A 12,921-nucleotide genomic window follows, 5' to 3' on the forward strand; every position below is an offset into this window, starting at 1 on the left:
TCTCAATAAGAATCCAGTTCTGTTCTTACTTTACCCCAGAAGTCTTCTCTCAATAATAATCCAGTTCTGTTCTTACTTTACCCCAGAAGTCTTCTTACTTCTAATACATCAATCAGCTCCTGATCTGTCTTCCTGAAAATCTCTGCTCCGTTCCGCTCTGCTTTCCCTGTCTTTTACATTGGGTTTTATACCCCCTAGTTTATACCCCCTAAGAACATGCCTCCTTTGACTACAGCCACACAAGACATCCTCCCTCTTACACGTGACATTTAAGCAAAGTTCCATAACACATTGTCTCATTTAGATGTGATGTCTACACAGAGTCAGGTAACACATTGTCTCATTTAGATGTGATGTCTACACAGAGTCAGGTAACACATTGTCTCATTTAGATGTGATGTCTACACAGAGTCAGGTAACACATTGTCTCATTTAGATGTGATGTCTACACAGAGTCAGGTAACACATTGTCTCATTTAGATGTGATGTCTACACAGAGTCAGGTAACACATTGTCTCATTTAGATGTGATGTCTACACAGAGTCAGGTAACACATTGTCTCATTTAGATGTGATGTCTACACAGAGTCAGGTAACACATTGTCTCATTTAGATGTGATGTCTACACAGAGTCAGGTAACACATTGTCTCATTTAGATGTGATGTCTACACAGAGTCAGGTAACACATTGTCTCATTTAGATGTGATGTCTACACAGAGTCAGGTAACACATTGTCTCATTTAGATGTGATGTCTACACAGAGTCAGGTAACACATTGTCTCATTTAGATGTGATGTCTACACAGAGTCAGGTAACACATTGTCTCATTTAGATGTGATGTCTACACAGAGTCAGGTAACACATTGTCTCATTTAGATGTGATGTCTACACAGAGTCAGGTAACACATTGTCTCATTTAGATGTGATGTCTACACAGAGTCAGGTAACACATTGTCTCATTTAGATGTGATGTCTACACAGAGTCAGGTAACACATTGTCTCATTTAGATGTGATGTCTACACAGAGTCAGGTAACACATTGTCTCATTTAGATGTGATGTCTACACAGAGTCAGGTAACACATTGTCTCATTTAGATGTGATGTCTACACAGAGTCAGGTAACACATTGTCTCATTTAGATGTGATGTCTACACAGAGTCAGGTAACACATTGTCTCATTTAGATGTGATGTCTACACAGAGTCAGGTAACACATTGTCTCATTTAGATGTGATGTCTACACAGAGTCAGGTAACACATTGTCTCATTTAGATGTGATGTCTACACAGAGTCAGGTAACACATTGTCTCATTTAGATGTGATGTCTACACAGAGTCAGGTAACACATTGTCTCATTTAGATGTGATGTCTACACAGAGTCAGGTAACACATTGTCTCATTTAGATGTGATGTCTACACAGAGTCAGGTAACACATTGTCTCATTTAGATGTGATGTCTACACAGAGTCAGGTAACACATTGGTTCTTTCATAGGTGACAAAAATCTGTGGTGTCATCTGCTTCATGGCCCGAGTGTCATCAGGCAACTCGACCAACTCCATCCCAGGGCCGAGACAGGGGTGTCGCCATATAAGATCAACCTCCGCCCTCCTGTCTTTGTTCTGCTGCTCCACAGCTGTTTGTGGTTGAGGCCTCTTCTTTAAGCGGGTGTGCAATGGATTATGGTCATTGTAGTTAATTACCACATTTTCTGCGCTAATCCATGTAGAATATTGGCCTGTTGGAAACTACAACTCCCTACTACATCGCACAATTCAGGTTTGATCTGATTTATCTCTAGAGAAACTACAACTCCATCAGGTTGGATCTGATTTATCCCTAGAGAAACTACAACTCCCTACTGCACCAGGTTTGATCTGATTTATCTCTAGAGAAACTACAACTCCCTACTACATCAGGTTCTACTAAGCTATATGGAATGTTCTTATAACTGAGTGATAAAAGATAGATCAGGAACATCAAAAAAATTATTCTTCATATTAGTTTGATGACCAAACTGTGTGGTCGCTACAGACGAGTCTGTCTGTCTGTCTCTCTCTCTCTCTCTCTCCCCCACACACACTTCGTCTAATGTTTATTACATTTGCTATTCAAGGTCAAATCACAAGAAACACTTCTGTCTCCTTAAATGGAGAGAAATAGAGAGGGAGAGAAATACGATCTGTATTGTTCTTCTTCCATGCTGTTCTCCCACACAGAATGAGGACTTCACATTACCTAACGCAGTACAGATGTCCTGATGAAACTTTCTCGAGTACTCTGGGACATCCCTTGGCCATGGTGCCAGACCTTGTTCAGAGAGAGAGAGCGAGAGACATGGGAGGGGAGAGAGAGAGAGAACGAGGGAGAGCGAGGGAGAGCGAGAGACGTGGGAGGGGAGAGAGAGAGAGAGAACATGTGAGAGAGAGGGAGAGCGAGAGACGTGGGAGAGAGAGAACATGTCAAATCAAATCAAATCAAATGTTATTTGTCACATACACATGGTTAGCAGATGTTAATGCGAGTGTAGCGAAATGCTTGTGCTTCTAGTTCCGACAATGCAGTAATAACCAACAAGTAATCTAGCTAACAATTCCAAAACTACTACCTTATAGACACAAGTGTAAGGGGATAAAGAATATGTACATAAAGATATATGAATGAGTGATGGTACAGAGCGGCATAGGCAAGATACAGTAGATGGTATCGAGTACAGTATATACATATGAGATGAGTATGTAAACAAAGTGGCATAGTTAAAGTGGCTAGTGATACATGTATTACATAAAGATGCAGTAGATGATATAGAGTACAGTATATACGTATACATATGAGATGAATAATGTAGGGTATGTAAACATTATATTAGGTAGCATTGTTTAAAGTGGCTAGTGATATATTTTACATAATTTCCCATCAATTCCCATTATTAAAGTGGCTGGAGTTGAGTCAGTGTGTTGGCAGCAGCCACTCAATGTTAGTGGTGGCTGTTTAACAGTCTGATGGCCTTGAGATGGAAGCTGTTTTTCAGTCTCTCGGTCCCAGCTTTGATGCACCTGTACTGACCTCGCCTTCTGGATGATAGCGGGGTGAACAGGCAGTGGCTCGGATGGTTGTTGTCCTTGATGATCTTTATGGCCTTCCTGTGACATCTGGTGGTGTAGGTGTCCTGGAGGGCAGGTAGTTTGCCCCCGGTGATGCGTTGTGCAGACCTCACTACCCTCTGGAGAGCCTTACGGTTGTGGGCGGAGCAGTTGCCGTATCAGGCGGTGATACAGCCCGACAGGATGCTCTCGATTGTGCATCTGTAGAAGTTTGTGAGTGCTTTTGGTGACAAGCCAAATTTCTTCAGCCTCCTGAGGTTGAAGAGGCGCTGCTGCGCCTTCTTCACGATGCTGTCTGTGTGTGGACCAATTCAGTTTGTCTGTGATGTGTATGCCGAGGAACTTAACTTACTACCCTCTCCACTACTGTTCCATCGATGTGGATAGGGGGGGTGTTCCCTCTGCTGTTTCCTGAAGTCCACAATCATCTCCTTAGTTTTGTTGACGTTGAGTGTGAGGTTATTTTCCTGACACCACACTCCGAGGGCCCTCACCTCCTCCCTGTAGGCCGTCTCGTCGTTGTTGGTAATCAAGCCTACCACTGTTGTGTCGTCCGCAAACTTGATGATTGAGTTGGAGGCGTGGGAGAGAGAGAACATGTGAGAGAGAGGGAGAGCGAGAGATGTGGGAGGGAAGAGAGAGAGAACATGGGAGAGAGAGGGAGCATGTGAGGGAGAGGGGGAGAGAGAGAACATGTGAGGGAGAGGGATAACATGTGGGAGAGAGCAGAGAGAGAATAATAGGGGAGAGAGAGAAAGAGAGAGAAGCCTATTCTGAGGGGAGAGAGAACATGTGAGAGAGAGAAAGTGAGAGAACATGAGAGGGAGAGGGGGAGAGAGAGAATAATAGGGGAGAGAGCAGAGAGAATAATAGGGGAGAGAGAGAAAGAGAGAAGCCTATTCTGAGGGGAGAGAGAACAGAGAGAGAAGCCTATTCTGAGGGGAGAGAGAACAGAGAGAGAAGCCTATTCTGAGGGGAGAGAGAACAGAGAGAGAAGCCTATTCTGAGGGGAGAGAGAACAGAGAGAGAAGCCTATTCTGAGGGGAGAGAGAACAGAGAGAGAAGCCTATTCTGAGGGGAGAGAGAACAGAGAGAGAAGCCTATTCTGAGGGGAGAGAGAACAGAGAGAGAAGCCTATTCTGAGGGGAGAGAGAACAGAGAGAGAAGCCTATTCTGAGGGGAGAGAGAACAGAGAGAGAAGCCTATTCTGAGGGGAGAGAGAACAGAGAGAGAAGCCTATTCTGAGGGGAGAGAGAACAGCATCAAATATTTATCCACACTACCAACAATCACTCTGCCTATTTATCTTTGATTGTCAGCGCGGATGACATGTTTTGGTCTAAGGTGTTATTTTTCACGGTGCTGCGCTGAAGGTTCTGATTGTAATAGCCTTAACACTGTTTCTAAAGTGCATACTGTGTGACTTTGGGTTATTGGTTACATACTGTACATTCCTCTTTTCTCCTATTTCTCTGCAGCCTGCTCATAGACTCAAGGTATCCGATTTTCATCTCTCTGTGTGTTTTTTTGGGGGGGGCTTGTTAGAGGTGCTAGAGATTACTGTCTCTGTCTCCCCTTTCCACCCTAACCTCTCTTCTGTACCTCAGTTTTTGGCCTTGTGTGCTTCTCTGATCAGTCTGTACCATTTCTACTATGCTTGTTCAATTTTTTCTTGCTTCATTTTCTTAAAATTTTTCTGTAATCCTAATTCGACCATAATCATTTTCTGTAATCCTAATTCGACCATAATCATTTTCTGTAATCCTAATTCTACCATAATCATTTTCTGTAATCCTAATTCGACCATACTCATTTTCTGTCATCCTAATTTGACCATACCATTTTCTGTCATCTATGCCATACTCATTTTCTGTCATCCTAATTCGCCATACTCATTTTCTGTCATCCTAATTCGACCATACTCATTTTCTGTAATCCTAATTCGACCATAATCATTTTCTGTAATCCTAATTTGACCATACTCATTTTCTGTAATCCTAATTCGACCATAATCATTTTCTGTAATCCTAATTCGACCATAATCATTTTCTGTAATCCTAATTCGACCATAATCATTTTCTGTAATCCTAATTCGACCATAATCATTTTCTGTAATCCTAATTCTACCATAATCATTTTCTGTAATCCTAATTCCGCCATAATCATTTTCTGTAATCCTAATTCGACCATAATCATTTTCTGTAATCCTAATTCGACCATACTCATTTTCTGTAATCCTAATTCGACCATAATCATTTTCTGTAATCCTAATTCGACCATAATCATTTTCTGTAATCCTAATTCGACCATAATCATTTTCTGTAATCCTAATTCGACCATACTCATTTTCTGTAATCCTAATTCGACCATACTCATTTTCTGTAATCCTAATTTGATTCGACCATACTCATTTTCTGTCATCCTAATTCGACCATACTCATTTTCTGTAATCCTAATTCGACCATACTCATTTTCTGTAATCCTAATTCGACCATAATCATTTTCTGTAATCCTAATTCGACCATAATCATTTTCTGTAATCCTAATTCGACCATAATCATTTTCTGTAATCCTAATTCGACCATACTCATTTTCTGTCATCCAAAATGTATCATGTCTATCACTATTGCATGTATTTATCAGAAACTCAATACACTAAATTATACTAAACTCAATACACTAAATTATACTAAACTCAATACACTAAATTATACTAAACTCAATACACTAAATTATACTAAATTATACTATTTATAATACTATAATAACTTTGGAAAAGACTCTCAGAAGAAATACATTAGAGAGACAGATGCCTGAGACTAATAGCTAAATTATTACCCAACAATGAGTCAGTGTTCAGACATGTGTTCAGCAGGAACTGTTATCAGAGCTCTGAGCAGTGTTCGATGACTCACTAAAGTAGGAGACATTTCTGAACAACACTCTGACTCACTGCCGGTGAGAAAGGCCAGAGCAGTCGATGATAGATCCACCCCAGAAAGATAAACCTGGAGAATGTATCACAAGGTTATATTACAGGTCACAGGACCAGAGGTTCATTGGTAGAAAAACAGTCACAATACACAGAAAAACAAGTAAAACAACAAACAATCAACCAAGACGGAATAGAATTGATGGTTGCTATGCTGTGTGTCTGTGCCGTTAGCTTAGCTCGCTTCTATTTATACCCTCTACCCTGTGCCTGTCCCAGACCCGGATTCAAACACTATTCAAATGGTTGGAATAGTTGATCTTTTTGCTTTGGCCTGCCTCCAGTGCCAGGTGCAGGAGGTTTGCAGTTGTACACCTACTTCGTTGGTTGCATTGCAACAGACGAGCTCAATCAACCCCGTCTATAAACTATCTGAAAGGACTTTGAATAGTTTTTGAACCCGGGTGTGGCCTGCGCCCTGCAGCACCCAGTTCTGTATTTATATCCCTGGTTCCAGTAGGTCAGGAGAGATCTCCACTCTCATAGTCAGTAGAGCAGGCTATTTGGGTCCATTGCTACAGGCAAATTCAATCAAGCCCGGGCTAAAGACATTGTAAATGATTTGCCTGTGCAGCACCCACCCAGGCCACTGACTGTATTTACAGTATATCGTGTCCTGTGTCAGTATGTCAGGGGGAATCTCTGCTAGCATAGCCACCAGCAGGCTACGAGCCGAGGGAATGGGCTCCAACGACCACGCCGTACCCTTCCTTAACCAGGTCAGTTTGTTTGTTTCTGATGGTTTGGAAACTTTGGATGTATACCTATTCCCTATATAGTGCACTACTTTAGACCAGGGCCCTATTCCCTATATAGTGCACTACTTTAGACCAGGGCCCTATGGAACCCTATTCCCTATATAGTGCACTACTTTAGACCAGAACCCTATGGAACCCTATTCCCTACATAGTGCACTACTTTAGACCAGAACCCTATGGAACCCTATTCCCTATATAGTGCACTACTTTAGACCAGAGCCCTATAGCACCCTATTCCCTATATAGTGCACTACTTTAGACCAGAACCCTATGGAACCCTATTCCCTACATAGTGCACTACTTTAGACCAGGGCCCTATGGAACCCTATTCCCTATATAGTGCACTACTTTAGACCAGAACCCTATGGAACCCTATTCCCTATATAGTGCACTACTTTAGACCAGAGCCCTGGCACCCTATTCCCTATTAGTGCACTACTTTAGACCAGAACCCTATGGAACCTCTATTCTTTTATCATAGTGTTATTTGTTTCAGACCAGGGCCCTATGGAACCCTATTCCCTAATAGTTGACTTAATGCTTTTGACCAAAAGCCCTATGGAACCCTATTCCCTATTGATTGTAGTGATACTTTAGACCAGAGCCCTATGACACCCTATTCCCTATAGTGCACTACTTTAGACCAGAGCCCTATGACACCCTATTCCCTATATAGTGCACTACTTTAGACCAGAGTCCTATGGCACCCTATTCCCTATATAGTGCACTACTTTAGACCAGGGCCCTATGACACCCTATTCCCTATATAGTGCACTACTTTAGACCAGGGCCTATTTGTGCCTCACAGCCTCTTGTCTTTTATCATGACATGTTATTTGTTTCATCATCCAGGACCACTTTGGGGAAGAAAAATTCAATAATTCAAGATTGATTTAATGCTTTTGACATCAAAAGCACATCTTGTTGCTCTAACTATTGATTGTATGTGATGATTTGAATTGACTTCCACCAGGACTACGAGGCTCTGAGGCAGCAGTGTCTGGAGACGGGGTGTCTGTTCCAGGACCCCTCCTTCCTAGCTGAACCTCCCTCTCTGGGCTTCAAGGAACTGGCCCCCTACTCTGCCAAGACCAGGGACGTGGAATGGATGAGACCCACGGTGAGAGGGGGGGGTGGGTCTGTGTGTTTTAGTTCAATACTAACACGTAGTTTAGGGCAGTTCATTAAGAATGTGTCATTGGTTTGAGAGCGGATGTCAGGGTCAGGTATAGAGTCAGTTATAAGGGACAGTGTGTATACTACACACACAGATCACATCGATCCAACGAGGTTGACCACCAGTGTTGTTGTTTACGCCATGGACCCACAATACACTGCAGGACCGTTGCATTCCTACTTCCTTGTCTATAAAGCAGCATGCCTGTCCCTGTCACGTTCTGCCACTGCAGCTGCTGCTATGGCTGGCATGAGTTGCAGTATGGGGACAAGAAGAAACAGACACTCAGGTTGATCAGTGTCATATGACCTGTGTTGGTGTATATTGCTGAACAGTTATATTGCCAATCTAGACTGTAGTATGGCTGTCACACCCTTCAGCTGCCACTGTGACTGGCCTGTGTGGCAGACTGGCAGTGTGGGACAAGTAGAGACAGTTAGAAAGGAACATCTCAGTCAGTCCAGTAGAGACCAGTAGAGACAGGAACAGGAAGGAACCTCTCAGTTAGTCCAGTAGAGACAGGAACAGGAAGGAACCTCTCAGTTAGTCCAGTAGAGACAGGAACAGGAAGGAACCTCTCAGTCAGTCCAGTAGAGTCCAGTAGAGACAGGAACAGGAAGGAACCTCTCAGTCAGTCCAGTAGAGACCAGTAGAGACAGGAACAGGAAGGAACCTCTCAGTCAGTCCAGTAGAGACCAGTAGAGACAGGAACAGGAAGGAACCTCTCAGTCAGTCCAATAGAGACAGGAACAGGAAGAACCTTTCAGTCAGTCCAGTAGAGACAGGAACAGGAAGGAACCTTTCAGTCAGTCCAGTAGAGACAGGAACAGGAAGGAACCTTTCAGTCAGTCCAGTAGAGACAGGAACAGGAAGGAACCTTTCAGTCAGTCCAGTAGAGACAGGAACAGGAAGGAACCTCTCAGTTAGTCCAGTAGAGACAGGAACAGGAAGGAACCTCTCAGTCAGTCCAGTAGAGACAGGAACAGGAAGGAACCTCTCAGTCTGTCCAGTAGAGACCAATAGAGACAGGAACAGGAAGGAATCTCTCAGTCAGTCCGGTAGAGACAGGAACAGGAAGTAACCTCCTAGTCAGTCCAGTAGAGACAGGAACAGGAAGGAATCTCTCATTAGTCCAGTAGAGACAGGAACAGGAAGGAACCTCTCATTAGTCCAGTAGAGACAGGAACAGGAAGGAACCTCTCAGTCTGGCCAGTAGAGACCAGTGCAGCTTTTTACCAGTCTTCCTCTGAACACTTCCTAGTTGTGCCACTTGTTTACCTCAGTTGCATATGTTCTAGAATTTCTCAAGAGCCAGATATGCTCAGCTGTCAGAAAAACTAGAAGCATCAGTAACAGAAATAGGAATAATGGACTTCCAGGTCAATATAATTGTTGAATTGTTAGAAGATCAACAGGAAAAATACAGTCCCTCTCACTTCCAGTCAGTTTGTTTTACCAGTCTAATCCAGTCCTCCCTTTCCTTCGCTCCAGGAGCTGACAGATGACCCTCAGTTCATCCTGGGAGGAGCTACCAGAACAGACATCTGCCAGGGAGCGCTGGGTGAGTTCTGCGTAAACAGATACCAGAAGTCTTAACATTTTTTTTTTTTAAAGGACCTGTTTTTGAAACAATTCTAGTACTACCTGAACGGCTCTTGGCTAAACCCCCAACGGTCTACCACAGTACTACCTGAACGACTCTTAGCTAAACCCCCAACGGTCTACCACAGTACTACCTGAACGACTCTTAGCTAAACCCCCAACGGTCTCCCAAAGTACTACCTGAACGGCTCTTGGCTAAACCCCCAACGGTCTCCCACCGTAAACCCTTGGCTAAACCCCAACGGTCTCCCACCGTACTACCTGAAAGGCTCTTGGCTAAACCCCCAACGGTCTCCCACCGTAACCTGGTCTTGGCCCCCCCAACAGTACTACCTGAAAGATCTTGGCTAAACCCCCAACGGTCTCCCACCGTACTACCTGAATTACATAAACAATGGTCTCCCACCGTACTACCTGAACGGCTCTTGGCTAAACCCCCAACGGTCTCCCACAGTACTACCTGAAAGATTCTTGGCTAAACCCCCAACGGTCTACCATAATTACATATACAATGTGGTCATTTAGCAGACACTCTTATCCCAAGCGACTTACAGTCAGTGCATTCAATGTAAGGTAGCTAGGTAAGACAACCGCCTTCCTTCTCTCCTCACTCTGGTATTTACAACCAGGATGTACTGATAGTGGTATTTACAACCAGGATGTACTGGTAGTGGTATTTATAACCAGGATGTACTGATAGTGGTATTTACAACCAGGATGTACTGATAGTGGTATTTACAACCAGGATGTACTGATAGTGCCCACACATCTATATCATGTTGCCTCCACCTTACTCAAGATGTACAACATGCTTTCACTGCAGTCGTCAATGTGTAGTCTGTTTATTTCACCTCCAATCAGCCGTAGTAGTAGCTGGTTCAGGAAATCAAACAAGTCTCCCCTTTCATAGGTTCAGTACAGAATGTGAGTGTGGAAAATCCCTATTTGGTAGAACAGAGTTGGACTGTGGGGCAGGACAGTACACACTGGGTTGGCTCAGGTCCAGGGCCGCTGGGCCTTCCTTCCTAGTGGAACTAACATCATGCCCTGGACCAGAACTGGGTTGGCCCTGGACCAGAACTGGGTCGGCCCTGGACCAGAACTGGGTCGGCCCTGGACCAGAACTGGGTTGGCCCTGGCGGACATCACAAGCACAGCCTGGTACACACTCCACCTGCTGGCCATTCTAGTTAAAATGATTGCAACAATTTTTCTGTCTTTCTGTGCCTCTCTCTCTCTCCCTCCCTCCCTCCTCGCACCTGCCCTTCCTCCCTGCCCCGCCGTCCCTGCTCTCTCCCTCCTCCCTCCCCCATCAGGTGATTGCTGGCTCCTAGCAGCCATAGCCTCACTAACCCTTAATGAGAGGCTGCTCCACCGAGTGGTCCCTCATGGTCAGTCCTTCCAAGAGGACTACGCTGGGATCTTCCACTTTCAGGTACGACTATACACACACACACACACACACACACACACATATCTCCCTCCTGTCAGGTTACACACACACCTGCAGGGTTATAGCATCCTTTAGGGCCATCGGCAAGACAATTACATTACTTTACATTCAATAACCTTTATTATTCCCTTGTTTGCTGAAATGATAGACCCATAATGGACCTTCTTTGAGTCCGTTTAAAAAAATGTATTTAACAGGAAAAGCCCATTGAGACCCAGAGTCTCTTTTTCAAGGGAGACCTGACCAAGAAGGCAGCAACAATCAATACATCATATCATTAAAACATACAACAATCAATACATCGCATCAATAAAACATACAACAATACAACAACATGACCAGACTACAACATCATTAAAACAGAGTCTACAACAATCTTAAATTAATTTAGTACACTAACATCAATAAAACATACAACAATACAAACAACAGATGGATCCAGACTACAAGATGGAGCAATTGTATTTAGTAGCACTAACACATCTAGATGGAGCAGGGATTGTAGACTATTCTCCATAACAGAGTCTCCCATCCATATCTTAAATTAATTTAGTAGCACTAACACATCTAGATGAAGCAGGGATTCTAGACTATTCCATTCAGTAGATGAAGCTAGGGATTGTAGACTATTCCATGAGTCTGGTGCACAAGACGGGAAGGCAGTCTTGCCTAATACTGTGAATGTCCTGGGGACTTTAAGTAGCAACCACCTAGCAGACTGGGTCTGGTAACATAGCAACCACCTAGCAGACTGGGTATGGTAACATAGCAACCACCTAGCAGACTGGGTATGGTAACATAGCAACCACCTAGCAGACCGGGTCTGGTAACATAGCAACCACCTAGCAGACGGGTCTGGTAACTTCAGGTGATGAAGGAGACCAGACTACAGAGTTGAACAGGGATAATCAATAGACTTTGAAGGGAAACACTTATTCAGTGACTATATTCATAGGTTACACCTCCGCTATTCGGTCGCGTCATGCCATTGTTATGAACGTTCTCATCGCGCCCTCCGCTATTCGGTGGCGTCACTGTTATGAACGTTCTCATCGCGCCCTCCGCTATTCGGTCGCGTCATGCCATTGTTATGAACGTTCTCATCGCGCCCTCCGCTATTCGGTCGCGTCATGCCATTGTTATGAACGTTCTCATCGCGCCCTCCGCTATTCGGTCGCGTCATGCCATTGTTATGAACGTTCTCATCGCGCCCTCCTCTATTCGGTCGCGTCATGCCATTGTTATGAACGTTCTCATCGCGCCCTCCGCTATTCGGCGCGTCATGCCATTGTTATGAACGTTCTCATCGCGCCCTCCTCTATTCGGTCGCGTCATGCCATTGTTATGAACGTTCTCATCGCGCCCTCCGCTATTCGGCGCGTCATGCCATTGTTATGAACGTTCTCAACACGCCCTAAAGTCATGATACGCCCAGTCATTCTGAACGGGGTCTAATGACTGTTTTGTCTAAATTACACAATAGTTGCCTGAAAATACAATGACATTGATAATATTTAGTAGGAAACAGCTTTGTAATCATTATCATGTCGTCAAATTTGCTTTAGACTAATGGCAATGTTGTCATTTGCTAGCAAAGTTAGTCAAAAATCATACAAATTATTTGTCTTCTTTAGAAATGTCATCGTGTTTCCAAGCCACAGCAATGCACTTCAGACCAAATCTTCATCAGCGCCCAATGAGGATGCAACCGGGTAGAAAGTTAATTAATGTGACGAAACATGCAACACAATGTTAAACACAGTCACAATCTTAACGTTTAGTCCCGGGCAATGACGTTATATGTACTGCAGTCATATTCTCTTGAAAGCATTTCG

At 43.9% G+C, this 12,921-nt stretch overlaps 1 protein-coding gene across 4 annotated transcripts in view; it reads left to right on the plus strand.

Annotated features, from left to right (window-relative positions):
* The window catches only part of LOC112224715 (calpain-1 catalytic subunit), a 41,311-nt gene that overhangs the window by 7,306 nt on the left and 21,084 nt on the right, over window positions 1-12,921 (plus strand). For 2 of the 4 annotated variants that reach the window (XM_042305821.1, XM_042305818.1), the window contains exons 2-6: window positions 4,583-4,600; window positions 6,722-6,815; window positions 7,828-7,974; window positions 9,523-9,592; window positions 10,950-11,068. In XM_042305821.1, coding sequence (XP_042161755.1) covers window positions 6,723-6,815; window positions 7,828-7,974; window positions 9,523-9,592; window positions 10,950-11,068 — 429 coding nt within the window. In that variant the 5' untranslated portion in view covers window positions 4,583-4,600; window position 6,722. Of the gene's footprint in view, window positions 1-4,582; window positions 4,601-6,523; window positions 6,816-7,827; window positions 7,975-9,522; window positions 9,593-10,949; window positions 11,069-12,921 lie in introns of those variants that run through there. The other 2 variants (XM_042305819.1, XM_042305820.1) reach the window with 2 other exon arrangements.

The sequence above is a fragment of the Oncorhynchus tshawytscha genome, linkage group LG25 (genome assembly GCF_018296145.1).
Source record: "Oncorhynchus tshawytscha isolate Ot180627B linkage group LG25, Otsh_v2.0, whole genome shotgun sequence".
Lineage (NCBI taxonomy): Eukaryota > Metazoa > Chordata > Actinopteri > Salmoniformes > Salmonidae > Oncorhynchus > Oncorhynchus tshawytscha.